This window comes from Triticum aestivum, chromosome 2B (assembly GCF_018294505.1).
Source record: "Triticum aestivum cultivar Chinese Spring chromosome 2B, IWGSC CS RefSeq v2.1, whole genome shotgun sequence".
NCBI lineage: Eukaryota > Viridiplantae > Streptophyta > Magnoliopsida > Poales > Poaceae > Triticum > Triticum aestivum.
In genome coordinates, this window is record NC_057798.1 from 805,560,501 (window position 1) to 805,584,513 (window position 24,013).

At 50.2% G+C, this 24,013-nt stretch overlaps 1 protein-coding gene across 1 annotated transcript; it reads left to right on the forward strand.

Annotated features, from left to right (window-relative positions):
• The first annotated feature begins 16,930 nt into the window (after positions 1-16,930).
• LOC123042939 (uncharacterized) lies at positions 16,931-18,614 on the forward strand. Its single transcript, XM_044465286.1, has 2 exons — positions 16,931-17,550; positions 17,699-18,614. Exons 1-2 carry the CDS (start codon positions 16,941-16,943, stop codon positions 18,007-18,009), a joined length of 921 nt encoding a protein of 306 aa, XP_044321221.1. The 5' UTR covers positions 16,931-16,940; the 3' UTR covers positions 18,010-18,614.
• The last annotated feature ends 5,399 nt before the right edge of the window (positions 18,615-24,013 follow it).

Sequence of the window (24,013 nt, forward strand, 5' to 3'; positions counted from 1 at the left end):
CGACGGCGGTGGTGGCGGGGATCGCCACGTGGCAGGGATCGCCACGTGGCGGGTTCGGATTGGACGGGGGAGTGGGGCGGACGTGTCCGGCTGCGGCCGGACGTGTCCGTCGGCGGAGGGAGGAGGAGGACTAGGGTTAGACCGGGATTTCAGGGGAGAGGGACTAATTTATAGTTAGAGGGAGCTAGGAGATTCCAAATGAGGAGCGGTTTTCGCCCACACGATCGTGATCGAACGGCCGAGAGCATGGACGGGAGTTAGATGGGTTTTGGACCACTTTGGAAGGGGTGTTGGGCTGCAAAGATAAAGGGGGTTTCGGGCTACGGGGTTATCCGTTGGAGTATCAAACGACCTCCAAATGGCACGAAACATGATAGACCGTCTACCGGTGCTACCAAGGCCGCTTGGCAAGAGTCGGGCCATTCCGAGAAAGTTTAACACCCGCACACGAAAGGAGACAAAAGGGGAACGCCGGAGGACATAGGAGCGCCGGATTGCAAAACGGACAACGGGGAAAATGCTCGGATGCATGAGACGAACACGTATGCAAAATGAAATGCACATGATGACATGGAAATATGCAACATGCAAGCAAATGACATGGCAATGACGGCGAATAACTGGCAGACACCTGGCGCATCGGAACCGAGGCGTTACAGTGGTCCGGACGCGTTTTGTTCCGCAAATTGGAGACAAACGTAGGGGAGGTTTACGGGAGTCCGCACCGATTCCAAGCTCGCTTCTGATCGCCTTGGCCCACCAAAAAACCCTCCCCTCCCGTGCTTTTTCAGTCAGCGCCACTTCAGAGCATCAGTGCCCGCATTCATGCCCGCCCAGAGCGGACGCGACAGCTCACTGGGGCTGGCATTGTAGCGGCGCATCGGACGAGAGAAGCACTGCCCACACCACTTCCATGTGCAGGAGACTGTCGCGCATTCAAACGACACGACGGCCGCTCGCTCGTCCCTCTACCACTCGCATTGATTGCACGCGGTTACCGAGGCATCTCCTCCGGCGTGACCCGAACGTCACTCTCCCGTCCACCGGTGCTATATAAACCGCTGCCCAGCCATAGCCACAGTCATCCCTCACTGCACCCCTCCCCACAATGGATCCCTCCACTGTCAGCGCTCTCTGGGACCGGCTGATGTCGAAGCAGGAGAAGGAGATGACCGTCATTGCTGTCGACTGGCAGGCCAGCAGGCAGCCGAAGGAGGCCTCGGATGACGACATGCAAATGGAGGACGCCTCCTCCGACGAGCCAGCGCCACCCTCCTCTTCCTCCGCGACACCCTCCTCCTCCGCTCCACCCTCGCTGGTGCATTGCACCATGACTATTGGTGTGGGCACGGGAGGAGCATCTGCAGGAATAGTAGAAGATCGCTGCCGATAGGCCAGTTGCGCTTGACACGGACCTGGCGGAGTAGGAGGCGTTGGTCGGTGTCGGTGTCAAAACCGGCGGATCTCGGGTAGGGTGTCCCGAACTGTGCATCTAAGGTTAATGGTAATAGGAGGCGGGGGACACAATGTTTACCTAGGTTCGGACCCTCTCGATGGAGGTAATACACTACTGCCTTCTTGATTGATCTTGATGATATGAGTATTACAAGAGTTGATCTACCACGAGATCATAGAGGCTAAACCTTAGAAGCTAGCCTATGGTATGATTGTTCTTGTCCTATGGACTAAACCCTCCGGTTTATATAGACACCGGAGGGGGCTAGGGTTACATAGAGTCGGTTACAGAGAAGGATATCTACATATCCGAATTGCCAAGCTTGCCTTCCACGCAAAGGAGAGTCCCACCCGGACACGGGACGAAGTCTTCAATCTTGTATCTTCATAGTCCAACAGTCCGGCCAAAGTATATAGTCCGGCTGTCCGAGGACCCCCTAATCCAGGACTCCCTCAGTAGCCCCTGAACAAGGCTTCAATGACGAAGAGTCCGGCGCGCAGATTGTCTTCGGCATTACAAGGCGGTTTCCTTCTCCGAATACTCCATAGAAGATCGTAAACAACAGGATTGTGTCCGGCTCTGCAAAACAAATTCCACGTACCACCGTAGAGAGCATAATATTCCACAAATCTAATCTGATGACAACTTGTCATAGCGTGACATCACACTGCAGCCCAGTCATTATTTGAACCGTTTTTCTTAACCTGCAGCTACACATATTGCGAGGCGGTTTCCTTGGCACGTCTTGTCGGAGCAGAGATCATGTCCTTTTATTACGGGATTCTCATCAATGCGGGTGTGGGTAACCCAACCGCGCCATCAATCGCGGCGCTTGGGGAATAAGCGATTTCACGGGGCAAGTGGGGAGGCGCACAGTTTCTACCGCCTTTATAAAGAGATAAGGATTCTTCTTTTTAACCCATGCCTTCTTCTTCCCCTGCTCATCCATTCTCGCACGCTCGAGCTCCAGCGCCCAAGTTCTCACCTTCTCCGCAAAGCCATTCCAAGCATGCCTGGAGTGGGAGGTAAGTGGATGGCCGCCTTCGTTATGGAGGAGGACATTACGAAGCTCCGGGAAGCCGGATACCTGGCCGTGGACATCCCGCACCGGCTCCCGGACACAGGGCAGATCGTCCCTACTCCGAAACCCCACGAAAGAGTGGTATTCCTTGCCCACTTCGTCCGCGGACTGGGATTCCCCCTCCACCCATTTTTCTGCGGGATTATGTCTTACTACGGGCTGGACTTCCATGATCTGGCCCCCAATTTCATGCTGAACATCTCGGCGTTTATCGTCGTGTGCGAGGCCTTCCTCCGCATTACGCCCCACTTTGGCCTATGACTGAAGACCTTCAACGTGAAGCCGAAGGTGGTGGTTGGCCAGCAAGCGGAGTGCGGAGGCGCCATGGTGGGCAAGATGCCCAATGTCACCTGGCCCGAAGGCTCCTATGTGGAGACCGTGAAGGGGTGGCAATGGGGGTGGTTCTACATCACCGAGCCGCGCGACACCAACTGGGCGGCGGCCCCCGAATTTTGATCCGGGATCCCCATGCGGCTCACCTCCTAGAAAAAGAAGGGCTTAGCCTGGGGCTGATCGGTGGAGCTGACCGGACATCAGACCTGCATCAAAAATATGATAGGCAACAAAATCAAGCTTGTCAACATGGTCCAGGTCATGCTCATTCGCCGGATCCTTCCGTGTCAGAGACCGGCTTACAATATGTGGGAGTTTGACCCGGCCGAACACCAGATGCTGCGAGAGCTCTTCGACACGATGCACGAAGACGTCCGGAAGGTGTTGTTCAAGGCCATCGAGGTACCACCGCCCACAGCAAATGATCGCGGACTCAGCGTAAAGCGCCCCGCCAATCCGGTAAGTTTTTATATTTTGCAAGATGTGATTTTCCCCAGTATATTCATGGGAGGAATCTAAACCTCCATGCTAATTTAATAGGACTGGGTAGCGATAGCGGAGCGGATTGACTGTCTGGCTCCACTACCTGAAGATCAAGCATCGCCTCTCTTAACTGAGATGCTGTTCCCAGCGCCCTATGAGGTGCCAGAGAAAAAGGCCAAGAAGAAGGCCACAGGGACCAGGAAAGGTCTCCGGCGCAAGGTTGCATCGGACTCATCGTCCGAAGACACCGAGGCACGCTCCTCCAACGAAAACGAGGAGGAGGAAGAGGAAATCCCTCCACCAACAGGGGGGAGAAGGAAAGGAAGGCCGCCCCATCTGGGGAGGTCGAAGGGTCCAAGAAGGGAAAGACCCTCCCTCCAGACCACTCCACCACAGCCGCCTACAGCGACGAGGAGTGGTTGCCCAGGGACAAGCCCCTGGCGAAGTCGTAAGTATCCGGACACTATAATGCTTCCAGTACATTTTGCTTTATTGCTCGTTATCATGCCAATCATACTTGTGCAGTCCGGACAAAGCCCACATCGACGTATCCTCCTCGGATGGGTCTTTGGGCCAGTCGGCGATGAAAATCGATTCAATCCTGACGGCCACCTCCCCCCGGCCCACGGACGACACCGAGGTGTTGTCTCAAAGGATACCAGACCAGGGGGGACCGTTCTGGAGATGCCCCAAGGCAAAATCCCCTACGCCGGGCACATGGGAGGGAAGACCCCGATGGATGCTGAGAACGGGGGCCACAGCAAATCTGGCCCCCAGCCGGATACTATGCTGGAACCCGCAGTAGTTCCGGATTCGGGCAGGCAGCCTCCCTCTAAGGGGGGCGAGCCGCCCGTGCCGATGACCTCTGTCCAACCAGAGGCATCAGACAACTTGCTGGAAGAACTTCGCGGCGCTTCCATTGACAAAGAGCACCGCGCCATTATGAGTGCGGTGAATAAGCAGGCGTCGCTGCTGGCCGAGGTCTCCACTCGCACTGCGGAGGTCTCCAGACTGAAGCAGGACCTAGAGCGGACCGAGGGAGATCTCGGCCTCATGAAGAGGCAGCTCGAGGAGAACAAAGGTACATAGTACCCTGTCTGTATATTGATAAAGGAAAAATGGTTTGAGCTCATGAAAACGTCATGAATTTTAATAGGGGCCACGACCGAAGTGGCGGCCCTTAAGAAGGCGCTGACCGAGGCTGAAGATAAAGCGGCCAAGGAGCGCACCGAGCGCGAGAAGCAAGAGGCTCGGGTTGATGAGGTCCAGCAAGAGCTTCGGGATTTCGTCAAGAAATACGAGTCCCTGGAGCGTGACTCTAAGACGCAAGAGTCCGAGCTTGCGAAGGCCCTCCAGAGCGCAAAGGATGCCAAGGCCGAAGCCCAAAAGGCCCTCCAGGAGGTTCAAGCAGCAAAGAAGATTGCGGCGGGTAAGACATTCAATATGCAAAGCAAGCATGAGAAGGAGGCTTTCTTTTTACTTACCCGAATTTGTAGCTCCCCAGGAGCATTCATAGATCTGCCACGCAGCATATCTGATGCCGCAAAGTTCTACCGAGCTGAAGAAGGGAGCTCGACGGAGAAGTTGTTCTAGTCCCAGTATATTGGGGCCGAGAAGCCGATGCCCTTGAGCGACCAACTGAAGTACCTGGTCGAACTGCACAAGGCGGCCGAACTAGCCATGAAGGACCTCATAGTCCGGATGTGGCCTGCTGAGCCCCTGCCCAACAGCTACTTTGTCCTGGTGAAGCGGCTTGTGAATGCCTGCCCAAGGCTTGAAGTCATAAAGCGATCAGTCTGTACTGAAGGTGCGCGCAGGGCCTTTGCCCGTGCGGAAATGCACTAGGCGAAGATGGATGCCGAGAAGCTGGTGACGGAGGGGCCACCAAAGGGTAAGGAGCACCGCCACCCCGAAAAGTATTATGGTAGTGTCCTGAAGGGCGCCCACCTTGTGGCGGAGGAATGCGCTAAGGATGTAATATTTGAATGAATGTATTCATTTGATCTGTAATATGAAAACAAGTTTGTTTGCGTCATATGATGCTTGTTGATTTAAAATATTACCTTATGTGCGGCCGTTTATAAAGTATGAGAGTTGGCCAGTCGTCGGCTTCTGCCCCCATGTAACTAGTACCGGGTGTTCGGTGTAAATCTAAACACTTTTTATCCAATTTTTGGTCCTTTAAGGAGGTGTTTAGCGCAACGAACAAGGCAATCGGACTATATAGCTTTATCACTCTCACTTAGCCATAGATGTCTATGATTTTAAATTTTGGCGTAGCCCCTGGTATTCGGAAGGCTGAACTTGGGGTGCTATACACGCCTAAATCGGACAAGGCCGATTCCTTGCCCGAAGCGGAAAAAATCTTTAAGGATTTGAAACCTCTCGAACAGCGACCAGCTCTCGCCGCATCATGACAGTCAGTTTTCGGCTTTCTCTACTGAGGTGCTCGTCCGGAAGAACTGGGACACAATCACAGTAGTTCTCCCTGCACTACCTTAGCCGATATAGAGGAACGTAAGGTACCAAAACATGGGAGCCGGGCAAATCCAACTATTGACCCAAGACATGATTCGGAGCTGATGCATATAGTCCTATAAGTTCGGGGTGCCGCACTGTCGAAAGTGTTCGGACTTTTTCTTGCCGTGTTATGGGGGACACGAAAGCCCCTGGCAAACTAAACGTACCAGAATGTACAGATGCGATTTGTAATAAATAAATATGTAAGTAAAAAAGGAGAAATAAATGTACTAATAAGCTGATGTTGTACATTATTTTCCATTGTTATTGGAATGATACGTCAAGGTGCATACATACAAGTAGTGCCATAAGCAGAGTAGGACTATTTGACATGTCCTAACCAAGAGTGAGCTGCGTATGGGTATGTAAAAACAGGTATAATGATCGTTATCAGAGACCATCTGGGGATTCCCTTGTATGACCAAGCTCCTTGCCTCCTTGGTGTCTATGTTCCGTGTTGGGTCCGGTAATCGGACTATCAGAGGATCGTCCGGAAAATAGGGACCTGAAAGAAAGAAAAGTGTGAAGGTATACGGGTCCTGGGGCGGTTGAGCCGCGTTGTGGGCCGTATTGTAGTTGTGCCTCTGCCTAATCCCATGGTATTTTAAGTGCGTAATTATGTACGCGCGGCACAAATTTCACCGTTTGACTGGGACTAGGATGGAGGCCGAATTGCTAGGCGAGCTCTGGTCGTGCCGGACGATCTTGTTGCAGGGTACTCCGGACTCGCTTGACGGTGTCCAGAGGCTTTATTGCCGAATTAGAGGTCTTCCTAAGAAGGCTGCTGTGTACTTCTGCTGCGAGGGCCGTAGTGTGCTCTGTTGTACGAAGGGAGCGTTCTGTGTTTCCATTGACTACTATAACCCCCGCGAGGTCCTAGCATCTTGAGCTTGAGGTATGCATAGTGTGGCACCACATTGAATCAAGCAAATGCGGTTCGTCCTAATAGTGCATGATAACCACTACGGAAGGGGACGATATCGAAGATTAACTCCTTGCTTGGGAAGTTGTCCGGAGATCCGAAGACTACTTCCAGTGTGATTGAGCCCGTACAACAGGCCTCTACACCTGGTATGACACCTTTAAAGGCGGTTTTGGTGGGTTTGATCCTTGAGGGATCGATGCCCATTTTACGCACCGTGTCCTGATAAAGCAGGTTCAGCCTGCTGCCACCATCCATAAGGACTCGTGTGAGGTGGAATCCGTCAATGATGTGGTCAAGGACTAATGCGGCCGAACCGCCATGACGGATACTGGTAGGATGGTCCCTGCGATCGAAAGTGATTGGGCAAGAAGACCATGGGTTGAATTTTGGGGCGACTGGCTCCATCGCATAGACGTCCCTTAGTGCATGCTTCCGTTCCCGCTTGGGAATATGGGTTGCATATATCATGTTCACCATTTTCACCTGGCGAGTAAATTTCTTCTGTCCTCCTGTGTTCGGCGGCCGGGGCTCCTCGTCGTCATCTCTATGCATCCCCTTTTCCTTGTTTTCGGCATTAAACTTGCCGGCCTGTTTGAACACCCAGCATTCTCGATTGGTGTGGTTGTCTGGTTTATCGGGGGTGCCTTGAATTCGACACGAGCGATCGAGTATGCGGTCCAGACTGGACGGGCCCGGATTGTTTCTTTTAAATGGATTTTTCCGCTGACCAGGTTTAGAGCCACCGAATCCGGCATTGACTGTCGTGTCTTCGGCGTTGCCGCCATTGTTGCGACGCTTGTGTCTGTTGCGTCGAGGCTTGCTGTTGCTATCTCTGGCATCTGAAGTGTCAGGATTTCTTGATGTGTTGTGGCTGCGAGCCAGCCAGCTGTCCTCGCCCGCGCAAAAGTGGGTCATGAGTGCCGCGGATGTCATGCTTAAAGGCCGCTAGGGCTTCGGCATCCGGACAGTCGACAATTTGGTTCTTTTTAGTTAGGAACCGAGTCCAGAATTTCCTGGCTAACTCTCCGGGCTGTTGGGTTATGTGACTTAAGTCATCAGCATCCGGCGGTCGTACATAAGTGCCCTGGAAGTTGTCAAGAAATGCGTCTTCCAGGTTCTCCCAACTGCCAATGGAGTTTGCCGGCAGGCTATTCAGCCAATGTCGAGCTGGTCCTTTGAGCCTTAGTGGGAGGTACTTGATGGCATGTAGATCATCACCGCCGGCCATGTGAAAGTGGAGAAGGAAATCTTCAACCCATACTGCGGGGTCTGTCGTACCATCATATGATTCATTGTTCATGGGTTTAAACCCTTCTAGGAATTCATGATCCAATACTTCATTAGTGAAGCATAGGGGGTGTGCGGGGCCTCTATGCCGGGCTACATCATGACGCAGTTCAAACGAGTCTGGTCTACTGTATTTGGCCCGACCGTATTTGTATTTAGTATATCTAGTGTGACGGTCATCGTCTCGCGTTGGGGCGCGCCCTCGTGATCCGTAGATCGATCTTAACTGACTTGCTTTGTTTTCCAATTTGTCTTGCAGGTCATGTGTGGAGACCCGAGCCTTCGTGTTTTTGCTTGTTTGGCGAGGGGGTGCGGGCTGGTGTTCGGGCTGATAGGCCGCTTTGTCCCGGCCACGAGGTGGCCGGTTAGCCGCATGGTGCGCTTGTAGTGTGGGCTTTAATGCCTCCTCCTCGAGTTGAGGTAGCAACTTGCGCTGTGGGTAACTTTTGGTTGGGCACTCGAGTCCATATTCCTCGACTGCCAGGACCTCAGTCCATCTATCAGTTAACAGATCTTGATCAGCTTGAAGCTGCTGCTTCTTCTTCATTAGGCTTTTTGCAGTGGCTATAAGCTGGCGCTTGAAGCGCTCCTGCTCTACGGGATCCTCAGGCACGATGAATTCTTCGTCACCGAGGCTCACCTCATCTTCGGAGAGGGGCATGTAATTATCATCCTCCAAGTCTCCATCTGCTACCTGTTCATGAGGGCTAACTTGCCCATCCTCCCGTTCGGCCTGCTCTGAGTCTGGCTGGGCGGGATTGTTTTCGTCTTCGGCATCATCCGGAGTGCTATTATCTCTTGTACCGGTATCGCTATTTTTGCTATGGTGGGGCTTAGAGCGGCGCCGATGACGCCGGTGCTTAGATTGCTTCTTAGGGGGATTATCCTTCGTTGTCTCATCGTCATCGATTTCTTTGGGTGTGTCCACCATGTATATATCATATGATGAGGTGGCTGTCCAGCGCCCTACGGGCGGTGGTTCTTGTTCCTCTCCGGCATCGTCGTCCATACCGTCGATGTCTTCGGAGTCGAAATCAAGCACACCGGTTAAGTCGCCGACATTGGCTATTAAGTGGGTGGTGGGTGGGAAATGAATTTCTTCGTCGTCCGCTTCCCACTCAAGCCGGACATAGTTCGACCAAGAGTCTCCTGACAAGGAGAGAGATTTCAGTGAATTTAGCACGTCGCCCAAGTGTGAGTGCTGAAAGATATCAGCGGAGGTAAACTCCATGATCGATACCCAATCAGATTCGATAGGTATGGATGCGCATGGTTTGGATACTATGACCGGAGACGAGTGCGAGGGTCCGACGACTCAGATCTCTTTGGAGGTGGAGTCTGTGTTCGGCTCTATCGCTGAGGAGTGTGCGGCCTCCGTGGCCGGGTCCATCCACCCGACCTCGGATGGCACGATCTGCTCCAGATTAAGGGTCGGGGCAGCCGTAGATGCGGTCTCCCAAACATCGTCCGATGGCAGATCTAAGTCATGCTCGTCGTGACTGTTCGGGGCACCTGACATGGGCTCGAATCCGTCAAAGATCAAGTCTCCGTGGATATCGGTGGTGTAGTTCAAGCTTCCAAACCTGACTTGATGGCCAGGGGCGTAGCTATCGATCTGCTCCAAATGTCCAAGCGAGTTGGCCCGTAGTACGAAGCCGCCGAATACGAATATCTGCCCGGGGAGGAAAACCTCGTCCTGGACTGCGCCGTTGTAGCTGATTGAAGGAGCCATCAAGCCTTTACTGTGACTGCATAGTGGAACTCTCAATGAAAGCACCAATGTCGGTGTCAAAACCGGCGGATCTCGGGTAGGGGGTCCCGAACTGTTTGTCTAAGGCTAATGGTAACAGGAGGGGGGACACAATGTTTACCCAGGTTCGGGCCCTCTCGATGGAGGTAATACCCTACTTCCTGCTTTAATGATCTTGATGATATGAGTATTACAAGAGTTGATCTATCACGAGATCGTAGAGGCTAAACCCTAGAAGCTAGCCTATGGTATGATTATTCTTGTCCTATGGACTAAACCCTCCAGTTTATATAGACACCGGAGGGGGCTAGGGTTACACAGAGTCGGTTACACAGAAGGAGATCTACATATATGAATTGCCAAGCTTGCCTTCCACGCAAAGAAGAGTCCCACCCGGACAAGGCACGAAGTCTTCAATCTTGTATCTTCATAGTCCTATAGTCCGACCAATGTATATAGTCCATCTGTCCGAGGACCCCCTAATCTAGGTCTCCCTCAGTCGGGTCCTACCGTGCTGCCCGCGAGGTCCGCCTCGCCCGCTGGCGGTACCGTCAGCGTGTGGAAGAGGTGGCGACCGCTGCCACGGGGTGCGACGGCGAGGCGGGCGACCCGTTGTTCAGCGAGACCGACGATGAGGAGGCCGCTCCCTGGCGCAACGACCATGAAGAAGCCGACACATGCATCCGCGGGCACTATCGGCTGCGAGGAAGAGTAGTGCGCGGTAGGTCGCCGCCACTCGTGTCCCAGGAAGGCCACCGCTCCTCCCTCCCGTCGATGCCAAGCTTGGCGGGCTGAGCATCTTCAGCCGATTAGACGCTTGGCGGAGATGTGGTGGCAGACAGCTTCACTACTCGGTCATCCGGAGGCGGAGGTTACAGAGACTAAGATGCAGAGCTCCTACGCGTAGCTGGAAAAGATGAAGCTTCAGTTCTCTTGGTTCATAGCCGGACACGGGGAATGGGCGCCAGCGAGAATTTAGACCTATCCGGATGAGCTCCGCTTAGTTGATGTAAACATAATGAAATCCGTCATGTATGGACGAAATCTGTCAAGTTTAAACGAAATCCGTCATGTTTATATGAAATCCGGTCGTGTTTATATGAAATCCGGTCGTATTTGGTTGAATTTCGTCCGGTTAATTCGAGTTGTCATTTAAATGTATGCGGCTAGCGTTGGATGTTGTCCTCCCACATCCGTGTTTGCGGACTGGGGGCCCCTATCCGCGGAAGGATGCAGGAGAAAATTTGGAGGTTGTCGTTGGAGATGCGCTAAGAGGAGTAATGCTATATCTAACATAGGTTACTTACGTAACTTTTACGGGCATGCTGATGTGAAGGATAGGGGGATAAAGGGGCCCACCCCAGTTGAATTTAGGGGGCAGGGGGAGAGGATTTGTTTTGACAGTTTACGTAAAACGTTCATAGATACTTTATAGGTAGTATTATTATTGCCACTAAGATAAGCCGCACGCTCAACGACAAGCACGGCGCAAAATTGTGCAATGTATATTGCCTTCAGGTTAGCCCCATAGAAAATAAATCCAATATCTCACATTCAGCAATGTCCTCAGCCACTATTTTTTTATAAAAATGATCAGATCTATTATAAAAATTAACTGGAAGTACAAAGCATCACAAACATCATAAATATTAAATCAAGATTACGAGACAATGGAGCCATTATTGCCATCAGAACGAGCTACCAACGTGTCACAGTCACCGTTCCCCTACCGGAGCAGCCTTGGCAATGTCGATGATAGCCGTAAAGTCTTCGTGCATGTGCCTCCATTGACCAGCGCTCTGCAGCATAAATCGTCGCCATTGACCCTTGCATAAATTTGAAGCATCCAACACCAAATCTTTCCACAAGATGAGAAACCCTAACTTCACTGCCCCAACGAGACAACATGAACTTACAATGGAGATCCGTCCACTATGTTCAAATAGACAAACTCGAGGAGGATGGAAGCCCGAAAGACAAAATCGAAAAAAGCACCGTCATCCGCCCCCATGTCGCATCTGCGAGGACTGAAAAAGCTTAACCTAAACTACTAACCTGAGTGCAGGCACCGGGATTCCCATCCCCGCCACCGGACTCCGGAGCAACAAGCAGAGGGGAGGCAATCCGCGGGCTCATAGGTGAAGTCCGGAGAGTAGAGTTTGCCCTAATCGCCTGAGGTCAAGGGAGGAAAATGAGAGGAGGTTGTGGCTCCGCCTTGCCACTAAGCTTCACAATATTTTTTAGTTGTTTAGAGCATCTCCAACAGGCGCGCAACGCGCCGCGCGCTAAAAACTACTTTGCCACGCGCGCTTCGTCTGGTTTTGCGCGGCCTGCAGTGCTGGCTCAAAATAGTCGCGCTAAATGCAGCGCGCGCACGCCGCTCCAGCAGCGCGTAAAAAATAGTTCGGCACAAAGTCTGCTTCTATGATACAAAATGCGTACATCTAGGCTTCTCCAACCATATATATATAGTTCTACTACGTCCACATAGCCAACTTCTACGATAAAAAAAAAACTATTACTACTCGTTCTCCGACTCGGACTCTGCCTCGGTGATGTCCTCATCCGACGTCTGAGCATAGGCGTCAAGGAACCGCTTGTCGTGGGAGTCCCAGGACGACGCATCTCCTAGTGCCATGTTGTATTTAGCGACCGCCTTCCGCGTTCGCTTGTCCTCGCGATAGGCGGCTCGCTCCTTCCTCCTCTCCTCCCTCTTCGCCCTTCTCTCGGCGAAGAACTGTTCTTCATTGATGATGTCTTGTGGGAAGCGTTGCCTCCACAGCGTCATGGCTTCCTTGTCCATCTCGTCCAGGCTAAGACGGCGCTCCCGCCTCCGGTGTTTGCGATGATCCTCGTCAGTGGTAAGCCGCGGGAAAGGCACCAACTCCTGTGCCCGCTCCCGCGTCGACACGTCGGTGAAGTACATGTCCCAACGGGATCGCCGGAGGCACCACGCCGCAGCGTCGTACGCGCGGGCGCCATCCTGGGCGGCGTCCAAGGTTCCGACGCCGAGGTGCACGCCGCCGCCTGACTGAATCGAGGCGGAGTAGGTGCCGGACGGGCGCATGCGGACGCCGCGGTAGCCCGAACCTTCCCGGCGGCGAAGCGGCAGCGTGGGGCGGGGGTGGCGTGTCGGCGGCGAGGAGGGAGAGCGGTGGAGAGAGCGAGAGAGAGCGGCAGATGGCGCTGTAGTTTTATAGGCGCGCGCAAAGCGGCGCGACAAATTTAGCGCGCGAGCTGCCGCATTTTCCCGCGCGCGCAATCGTTTTCCGCGCGCGCTTGTTTCCCGCCACCGCTGGAGCGCGCGAAACCGGTCGGCGCGCGCTAAAAAACAGTTTTACCGTGCGGGCGCGGCTGTTGGAGATGCTCTCAATCGGTGGGGGCAGTCTCCAACGCTAGAGCCAATGCTAAAGTTCTTAGACACATTTTCCGTCGGCTAACCAGCTTAAACTGGCCCTGTTTCCTTTCGGTTTATTCACAGCTTTGGTCTCATTTTCCTTAGCATGTCTACTGTCGTCAATCTCGTTATTCTCTTTTTAATGAAAATGCTGTCGGCACGGCTTTTCGTTGATAATTGGGGGTAGGTGGGGGTTTGAGGGTTTGTTACAGAGGATTTACAGGTCCACGCAACAATCTGTTGGACATGCCATCACCAATACAACAACTATCATGGTTTCTTAGTCAGGTTCCCTTTGGTCTGTTTAACAACGAGTTTGCCTTGCGTTGTTACCAAGCAAGGATAATTTTTTGTTTGACTACTGTTGTCAGTGAACTGAATAATATTCCCTCCAGAATAAATACTCCCTCCGTTTCAAAATAAATGACCCAACTTTGTGCTAAAGTTAGCACAGACTTGGGTCATCTATTTTGAAACGGAGGGAGTACATGTCACACCAAAAAGGAATGGAAAACAAAAATTACAACCAGAGAGTAGAGTGGAGAAACAACGGGGAGCTACAAGAATGGAAAGAACACCACTTATATCTCAGATCTCGTCTACACAGCCAACATGAAGGAGGACATTAGCTTTCATTTTCATCTTACCAAGCAAGGCATGCACTTGAGCTTCTAGTCTGGCTGCCACCCAACAACACCACACAAAATGGAACGAGGCAATTCAAGGTGGACCACGGACTTTCTAAACCTTCTTCAGGTGAGAGCATTGGGCTCTTTCTCATACTTCACGGTATGGCGGCGAGATGAATGTGCACACCTTGACAGAAGGCCCCGTAAAGCATCCCTAAAAAAAACTAAAGTAAGAAAAAACTATGAGCAACCGGCATCATCCTGAGCCATGGCCTACCACAGCCATAGATCTTATATTGGCCAACCGCACTCAAACCAAGACATCACACAAATACAAAAACAGTGAGTCAAAGATGGCGCCTCCAAGGAGGTTACGACGTCTAGGACACCGTCATCTTCCGATCCAGGAGCTAGGTCTTAAGGATTTAATCTGAGGAGAACACGGGGTAGGAGAGGCACGGAAGATCCAATCGGTCGGGAAGTCACCTGCACGATGTCTTCACTATTGTGGAGCTCGCTTCCGGTGCAGGGTCATGGTCTATTGAGAGTGTTTCATGTTTTGGGGCTTGCTTTCCATCAACATTGCCGGGTGAGCCGTGCTACCACGAAGCACGGACAGAGCAAACGGCCACGTCGTCTCCATGATAAAGTTTTGCTCCATCTCGTCCTCCGGACATACCTTGCGGCCGCTGTATCAATGGCTCGACACTAATTGTTTCACATAATCTAAGAAGTTGGGTTGATCATCCGGGCCAATATGAAGAGAGACCCGCTTCGGTACCCCCCCCCCCCCCCCCAACAAAACGTATAAAGGGCAATATAGTCTTATCACTAATTTTATACACTATCGTATGTATACGTTGTATACTAGCGCTGGTTATTGGCTTGGCCCACTTACATTTTTTCTTCCTTTTTTTATCTTCAAAAAATATTGCACCAATGGGTTTTCGAACTCAGCACCTTCAGGTTTATGTCCTGACCAGAGTTACCACCTCGCATAGACAAATTGACATGGTTAGGTTCACATCTTTCCCTTCTTGTTGGCTACAATTCCGGTTCTACTTATCGTTGTTTTTCGGACGATTTTTCTTTTAATTTTTAATGCTCATTTTTTCTCTTTCTTTTCATATTTTCGTTTATATTTCTTTTTTACTTTTATTTTTCTTTCGGGTTTCAAAAATAACTTGTAACAATTTTAAAATTCAAAAAAAATCTAACTTGTGATATTTTTCAAATTCATGATTTTTTAAAATTTTACTTGTGAACAATTTTCAAATTCATGAACCGTATTTCAAGATTCTTAATGTTTTCAAATGGGTAAACTTTTTAAATGTAGCGGGCGAAGCGAGTGAGCCAGCTTGCGCAATATTGGGTCATGGCCCGCTGGCATGCCCGCGAGTTTTTTCTAAATTTGTTCTAACAGGTGCTTAAACGCTGACTAGAAGTTCCTGAAATAGACATTGCCATGCAAACGCATTTGTTCAAAATTTCAAAAATTGTATACTTAAAAAAAAACATATATTCATATTTTGAAAAATTGCATAGGAATTTCTAAATAGATGTCGCCAGTCACAGGCATTTTGCCTTCCAAAATTCCACAAAAGAATAAACATGAAACATGTTCACAAAATTGAAATAGTTTTTGGATTATCAAAATAACAGTTTTAAGTAACTATCTTACATTATGATTGTTTTCCTTTAAATATTTATTAAATGCTTTAAAAAACATTGACTGTTTTCAATTTTCTCCCTTTGTGTTTAGTTGTTATTTTAAAAACAGTCTTAACTATCTGTTTAAATTATGATTTCAAAATAGTTTTTTCCTTCAAAACCTAACATCATGGGAAATGCCCACCTACTCAAAAAAGTTGGTGTCATTTCAAGAATGTTCAAACAAACATCATGTTCAACGTACTGTGTCTGGGTAGGCCATAAGGCTCTGTTTGAGAGCATGTTGTTTTTCAACATGCACCAAATGAACATAACGCATTTGGGTCAATTTGATGTATGTGAAAAAAAAGCTGTGAGATGGACTCTTCCATCTTAACGAAAACTCCTCGGTTGTAGATGATCCCAATAGGGTACCTCCCCTTCATGCCCACTCTCTCGCTCGTGAGTTTTTTTGTTTGCTATTTCCTGATGTACATTGTTGCAAAGAACACTCATTAAGAAAAGAGGAGGGAGTGTAATTACAAGTTGACTTTTAGATGATTACTAGTTTAAAGAAAGTCCATTGATCTGAAAAAAAAGTTGAAAAAATCCATCAATTTTGAAAAGGAGTTCACAAATTCGAATAAAGTCCATAAAATATTTGGAAATTTCACGTTTCAAAAATTTGGAAAAAGCTCAACTATTTGTTTTCCACAAATTTGAGAAACAAATCATTGATTCTGAAAAAATTCATCAATTTTGAAAAAAGTTGATCAGTTTTCAAAAAATGTGCGCTTTTTGAGAAATGGTTCAGGAATTTTTTTTAAAAAAATTTATCAAGTTCTAAAAAAATCACCGATGTTGAATAAAAAATAAATGAATTTGAAAAAAATCATCATTTGAAAAAAAATCTCGAATTTAAAAGACTCCGTGCATTTAATAAAGACAAAGAAAAGGGAACTAAACAGGAAACAGTGCGCCCTTTCCAAAAAAAAACAGAAAACTGTGTGTTTCTCCTGTATTTTAAGGATAAAAAACAAATCTATCACATGAGGTTGGTTGGTTAGTGCGTCGGTCCTGTATCTAGTTTAGTTTGAAAGTAGTCGGAGCCCATCTTACATATACTTTTTTATAAATTTTTGAACAATCTATTTTGCACACTGGAATATGTCTCTTGACATGTGCTTCCTTCGTCCTGAATTGGTTGACCCTCAGAAAGATGCATCTGTATGACCATTTTTCACTGACTGTGGAGCATTTTTTTTAAATCCGGAGAGCAGATTTCCTGATAATAAAAAGGATTTGGAACACATTGGGCCGGCCCGCTTCCGCTCCCTGCAGCCCCTTGCGCGCACGTATTTAAGATGACTACCCTAAAAAAACGTATTTAAGATCACCGAGACTGAGGATCGAGGCGGCGGACGGCGGCATGCAAGGATCGAACTCCGGCACCATGCACGATCAGATGGAGCAGCTGTGCGCGGAGATGGAGGCTGCGGCGTCCTTCCTGCGCGACAAGATCAAATCCGCAACATCAGGCAGCAGCAGCAAGGAGGCGGCGCCGCAAGGGACCGACGGCGACGTCACAGAGCAGATCACGGAGCTGCGGCGCAGGATCTGCAAGCTCAGGTCGCTGGTCCTCGGACCCGCACCTCATCCCGATCCAAACCCCCGTGCAGCTGCAGGCCACGACCCATGGAAGGATGACGAGTCTGACTCTGACGAGGAGGAAATGACCCCGGAGCAACTAGCGATGTCTGATCAATTTCGCAGGGAGGCGTCGGCGATGGAGGCCCGCCTCCTCGAGGCCCTGGAGGAGGACGCGAGGGGCACACCGAGCTGCTACAGAGTGGATTACACTATCCCCTTCTCGTGTTCATACCAGGAGGAGAATGAGGAGCCGGAGCCGGAGGAGGAGGAAACGGAGGTCGCGAGATTGGCGAGAGAGGAGATGGAGACGGAGGAGAGGCTCTTCGCCGGATACCGTGAAGGCTGGGAATATGCGTGCGGATGGCGCTGCGGTGACTTTGAGGACGCCAGTGAGTAAGCCAAACCATGCATCTTGTATTCTTGTTCATGTTTAATCCAAACAGTGACAAATGCAAGCAGATTCCTCAGTCCTGTAAGTTATTCATGCATGCTAAGTGTATACGCCTGACACTCCATTTGATTCATTTTGTGCGGCAGCCGCATTGAGTCCTATGCACTTCGCGCACTACACGCCGGGTCTTCTCCCCAACAACTGTGTCGGCGGGACTCTGAGCACCTTGCAAATCTACTCAGTCAGCATCGTTGAGATAAAGGGGAGCCTGGACTGGCCGCTCGACGTGTACGGCATCGTTGCGGCTCGTGACGCAGTGGACTGCAACCGTAACCTCCTCTTTTACCAGCAAGGGAAGGTTGCCAAAAACTCACTCAAGAGGATCCCTTTTTGCGCCTCATTGGCCCATCTCGTGCGGTTGTGGCTGAGGACCATGTCGACTTCGAAGTCCAACTAAAAATAAAGGGTACAACAGGGTCTCGAGATAGAGCATTGATCAGTAACAGGTGCACTTACTCTGGTGCCTATCATCAAGGTCTAGAGAGCACCTTTATGCGTAACTGCTTTTGTACACTAGAGATAAGCCTTGAGCGGCTTACAGAAACAATCCAGCCAACTATCATGGGTGTCCGTGTTGTTGGAGGGGGCCCATGGCCGTTTAAACATGGAGGCCGGGTTGTTTGCTCCTCACCTCCTCGGGAAGTGGTGGAACCCCTCTCTAGGCAAGTCGTGCTGGTTGATTCTCATGTTGATGATGATGGTGGAATGCTTATGGGCTCTGATGGTTACCTTAACCTATCAAGGCATGTCATTTCTGTAGAACTGGAAAAAAGCCTCAATGTTGTCATACAAGCCTACTCAAAGTCTGGTGTTGTTGGCGCTCAATGCCATGTTAATTTCAAGCCCAAATATTGCAACATAAGTCAAGGTGTATGTGAGATTGGTGTCTCTAAGGTGGAGATTATGGTTGCTTGGTCCCGGCTTGTCACTGACAAGATGGATATCCTCTTGGAAGGGCATATATGATGGCTCTCATCTCGTGGATGTCACACACTATGCATGTCTCCCCTTTCTTTGTTGGTATAGGATTTTTTTTCTTGGCAAGTGGTTTGTCAAGTATAATACATAATTGCTCTCCTGAGAACATACACTCAACATTTGTCTTGCTGCTTAGGTTCCAGCACACCATGCCCATTTAGTTTTAGTTCTACAACAAATGGCCATGGTGTGCTGGAACCTAAGCAGCAACAGAAATTATACTCTTCTTTTTTGCTTTAACCCTTATTTGCGCGTCCCAGCCATCTTGTCACGCGTGGAATCAATTTTGCAGTATATGCTTGCATGCGGACTTGTTAATTCATCAACTCCTTGTGAGTTTCGTTTTATGTATCAACGTGTTCATGCTTTCGGGGAAGGGCCACCGGCTATAAAATCAATCGCCTAGTGTCCATGTGGGGCACCTAACATTGAAATCTTAAGATTTGTCTATAAGAACATTTCAACAGAGAAACTTGTTGATGCATGTTTCCTTCAGTTCAAAGTGGAAAATATGTAAGTGCGACAATCAGACTAATATAACCACAAGATGCTTTGCTTAGTTGGTATTCTACTAGAATTTACTTGAAAGACCTATGTCGATCAAGTAAAGTATTTTTCAATTCTAGGTGATTAATATGTGATACAATGTCACCGTAATCACTAACAAGTTGCCTGCATTGACAAATTATCAAAAGGCGCTATGGTCATGACCAATCCATGGGCAGCGAAAGCTTGAAAGTTAGACCCAAAAAACGCATTTGCTTTTGCATTAACCTTGGAGGCGAAACTAGGTGTCAACCAGTGAAGAGCTAGCCAACCTGAAGTTAATTACCTCATGGCACGAAGTGGTAGCGCACTAAATAACCTAAAATGATTTGACCATCATGACATCATGGGTTGATCATATCAGTGATCACAACATATGGATCAAGCACTTTCACTTTGGCAAAGTAAAGGAAAAGTGGCTAGGCATGGTTACCATGCACATATCCCGCATGTGTGGCACCATGTCCCATGCTCGTGTCAGTCGAGATACAATCATGATATCAATGGTGGTAAGTTAGAGGTTGGCTAATCAGGTCTGCTTTATCAAGTACCATTATTATCCTAGCTTTGTTCCATACTTAATCTAGTACAATCGTTGGTGTGCCCATGTCAAAATTTCTCTAACTCGCCCACAATAACTTCGCGAATTAAACCATTGATCCAGATAGAGGATGTGGACCTTGAGATGGAGAATGTGTGTCAGAGGTTTGCTACTAGAGAGGGAGAGATGGAGCTCGAGAAGATGAAGCCGAGGGAGTAGTTGGAACTTGACAGCATGGAGTTGGGAAGGAGCATATGAATATTGAGAGAGAGAAAATGAGCATTGAAGCAAAGAGGTCACCAAACCGAAGTTGAACAAGTTGGGCTCGTGAGGATCACTGAGGAGTCGAGGATCATGTTGGCCCAGAGTAGCATTATTGATGCAATGTGTGCGAGTGAGTGATTCCTTCTGATGCGCAAAGACTTCAATGAGTGCCATAAACATTTATTTATTCGGCGTATCCACTATGTTTGCGTTGTTGCGTTGTTTGACTTGTTGCATTATTAGTGCTCAATATTTAACAATGAATGTGTTGATATTGATTTGTCTCCATATTTTTTTGAGAATCACACAAACTGATCAAATAGTCTGTTTACAGTCTTTCATCAAAACCTCGCTCAGTTCATCTGGCACGCCGGCCACTTTGAAAAGATCACCCATCCTAGATGCAAGGGCTGCTAGGCCATGTGCCAGTTTGTTCTTGTCCCTCTGCACCCACTCGATCAGATATGACTGGAAAGTGCTCAATGCTAGCTTGATGTCAGCTATGATCGGGAATAGCCGCGACTGGTTTGCTGCGGCTGGGCTGATCGCCTTCACCAGGGTCATGCAGTCAAGCTCCACATGAATTGGCCCATTATGATAATTTGCCAAAGTTTTCAGTCCACGCAGCAATGCGAGGCTCTCTGCTTCTTCAACAGAATCACATTGTTCCAGTCTACACCCCATCGAGAAGATCAGGACCTCCTGATTGTTTCTAGCGACTGCATCACCCGTGCTCTCACCCGTTCGGCAGCAAAAGATGCGTCCGTATGTAATTTAGCCACGCCGGCGGCAGGGGGCACCATTGCTTTCCGACAATTCTGGAGTGATCTGGGGACTGCTCAAACAGATTCATGCAGAAAATGCCCCTCTCAGCCTCTGATTTCCCATGTGCCATCCTGACTTCTTCCTCATACTTAAGCAAGACTCCTACTGATCTCGAGATGGTATCTTTTCCATCACTGTGGATTATATTGTCTCGCAAAAACCATGCCCGCCATAGCAATAGAATGATTTTGTTTCGTGTGTCATCATCACACGTGTTGGGCGTGTCGGGTCCGCGGCAAGGAGTGTGTGCGTGCGTGTAGGTCCAGCATGGGGCGTGTCGATGTGGGTGTGCGTTGTGTGCTTGGGTTTAGGGGTAGTTGTTGGGCGAGTCGGGTGGCTGATCGAGGGCGTGGCCGTTGGAGCTCGCCCTGGGGCGCGCGTGTCGGAGCGCGACGCGGGCACGAGCGGAGCGCGGGCGATCAGGAGCGAGTGGAGGCGTGGGTCATGCCCGATGCGCTGGCTCGCGTATAAACCCATGCGAGGGCCGTTGTAACAGCTGCGGGTTTTTGGTTGAGTACGAGCTCAAGGTTGAGGCGTTCGAGCGCCGGGAAAAACCTCGCCAACTCCCTGTTTCTCCTTCTTCTTCCTCCCTCTTCGTCGGTTCGAGCCACGACAACAGAGAGTGAGCTGAGTGAGAGAGAGAGGAGAGCTAGGGATAGAGCTAGACGGCAACAACAGGTGGTATCAAAGCCTCGTGAAGATCAGGGCACGCTGGCAATGTCGATCGTTCCGTTCGCCAGCGGCTCGGGTGGCTCGGTGTCGCAGCCGGCGTCGGTGCTCATGGGGGAGAACTACACCACCTGGGCGATCAAGGTGGAGGTCGATCTGGATGCTGCCGGGCTGTGGGAGGCGGTTGTGCCACCGGTGGACGCTGCGGCGTCGGTGATCGCCAAGAAGGATAAGTCGGTGAGGGCTTATCTGCTGCAAGCGCTTGCTGACGATCTGCTGCTGCAGGTTGCTGCGAAGAATACGGCTGCGGAGATTTTGAGCAGTCTCAAGGCCCGGTTCATTGGGGCCGATCGTGTCAGGCCGGCGCGGCTGGCCACGTTGCGGGGAAAGTTCGAGCTGCTGCGGATGGGGAGCGGCGAGATGCTCGACGACTTCGTCGGCAAAATCGGCGGCGTGGAGGCGCGCTACACCGGGCTGGGATCGACGCTGGAAGACTCGGCGATGGTGAAGAAGCTCCTGGACTCGGTCCCGGATCGCTTGTACGCCGTCGTCGCCAGAATGGAGCAGTTCTACGACCTGTCGACGCTGCTGTTCGAGCATGCGCTCGGGCCTTTGAAGGCATTCGACGTGTGGTTGCGGCGATGTGGGCAGGCGGGCAGCGACCGAGCCGAGGGCGAGCTGCTGTACACGGCGGCGCAGTGGCGGGCGCGGGAATGGCGGCAAGGAGGAGCACGGGATGACGACGACGCGCGCATCACGGCCTCGGCCTTTGGTGGCAACAAACAAGGCCATACTACAAGTGTGGTGAGCGGTGCCACTTCAAGCGGGAATGCTCGCTGCTGCGGAAGGGACCGGCGGCCGAGCAGGCGATGGTGGCGAAGGCCGGAGTCGAAGACGGTGGCCTGCTTTGAGGCATGGCTTAGGGCGCAAGTGTTAGGTGTAATAAGCCGCGGCGATGAGCTCAGCGCGTCGGGCGCGTGTATGGGCGCGCGCCGGGCATGCTCGGCGCGTCGGGTCCGCGGCAGGGAGTGCGTGCGTGCGTGCAGGTCTAGCACGGGGCGTGTCCGTGCGGGTGTGTGTAGTGTGCTTGGGTTTAGGGGTAGCTGTTGGGCGAGTCGTGTGGCTGATCGAGGGCGTGGCCGTTGGAGCTCGCCATGGGGCGCGCACGTCGGAGCGCGACGCGGGCACGAGCGGAGCAAGCGGAGCACGGGCGATCAGGAGCTACTAGAGGCGTGGGTCATGCCCGGTGCACTGGCTTGCGTATAAAGCCATGCGAGGGCCGTTGTAACAGCTGCGGGTTTTTAGTTGAGTACGAGCTCAAGGTTGAGGCGTTCGAGCGCCGGGAAAAACCTGGCCGAGTCCTTGATTCTCCTTCTTCTTCCTCCCTCTTCGTCAGTTCGAACCACGGCAACAGAGAGTGAGCTGAGTGAGAGAGAGAGAGAGAGAGAGAGAGAGAGAGGAGAGCTAGGGCTAGGGCTAGACGGCAACAACAAATACAACTATGTTCTGGACTGATAACTTGACTGGTAAACCATTATCACTTACATTCCCAGAACTATACTCCTTTTCCATTGATGGGGACATCTCTCTATCCAAGATTATGGCACAGCCAAACACAAGACATCATTTCCATAGGCCACCAAGGCTCCAGGCTTATCAACAATTCAATACACTCGAGGACTGCTTGGTAGCAGAATGGCAAGTAATGAGCAAGACAAGTGGCACTATTCCTGGAGCAGTAACACTTACTCACCCATGAAGATGTACAGAGCTCTCAAGAAGACAGGCATACCACACAACATTTTCAAACTTCTCTGGAACACATCATGTAGGCTTAGGCACAAGATCTTCTTTTGGATGCTATATCATGATAGATTAAATACCAGAAATCTACTTCACCGCAAGAATATGTACTTGGAAGATTAAAATTAATTGTGTGCTCTGTGCAGATAAGACTAAAGAAACATCACTTTACCTTTTATGGGATTGCCCATTTGCCATATGATGCTGAAATTATCTCGTGCAAGATAAACATGTGCGAGCGGTAAATGTCCTACCCTATCGAGGGCGACGTGTCCATGTTTATATAGTAGGGGAGCCAAACCCTAGATGGCTTACACATGCGGTTTGAGAGAGATAAGGGAGAATCTGGAGTACATCTTGGGAGAGAAGAAAGGAGGAGATGGTTACAAGAATATCTCATACAAACTACCTCCTAGTCCATATCTCTAATATGTGCGTGACAGCCAAGCTAGCCGCATATATGTATATGGTGTTTGACATCCCCCTCCTTAATCACAACTTCATCAGGTTGAGATTATGCTTAAACTCTTCAAAGCTTCTGATAGGCAGGGCTTTAGTAAACCCATCTGCAACTTGATCTCTGGAGTGAATGAACCGAATATCAAGCTGTTTCCGTGCAACTCTTTCTCTGACAAAATGAAAATCTATCTCTATGTGCTTTGTTCTGGCATGAAAGACTGGATTTGCAGATAAGTAGGTAGCACCAAGATTATCACACCACAAACAAGGAGCTTGAGAACTTTGTATACCAAGTTCTTTTAGCATTGATTGAACC

What these genes read in the sequence shown, in the direction of transcription:
- LOC123042939 (XM_044465286.1), top strand. Translation starts at nt 16,941, where the DNA reads ATGCAAGGATCGAACTCCGGCACCATGCACGATCAGATGGAGCAGCTG. An exon ending in CGGTGACTTTGAGGACGCCA is followed by an intron (nt 17,551 to 17,698) that starts GTGAGTAAGCCA and finishes TTTGTGCGGCAG; the next exon opens with CCGCATTGAGTCCTATGCAC.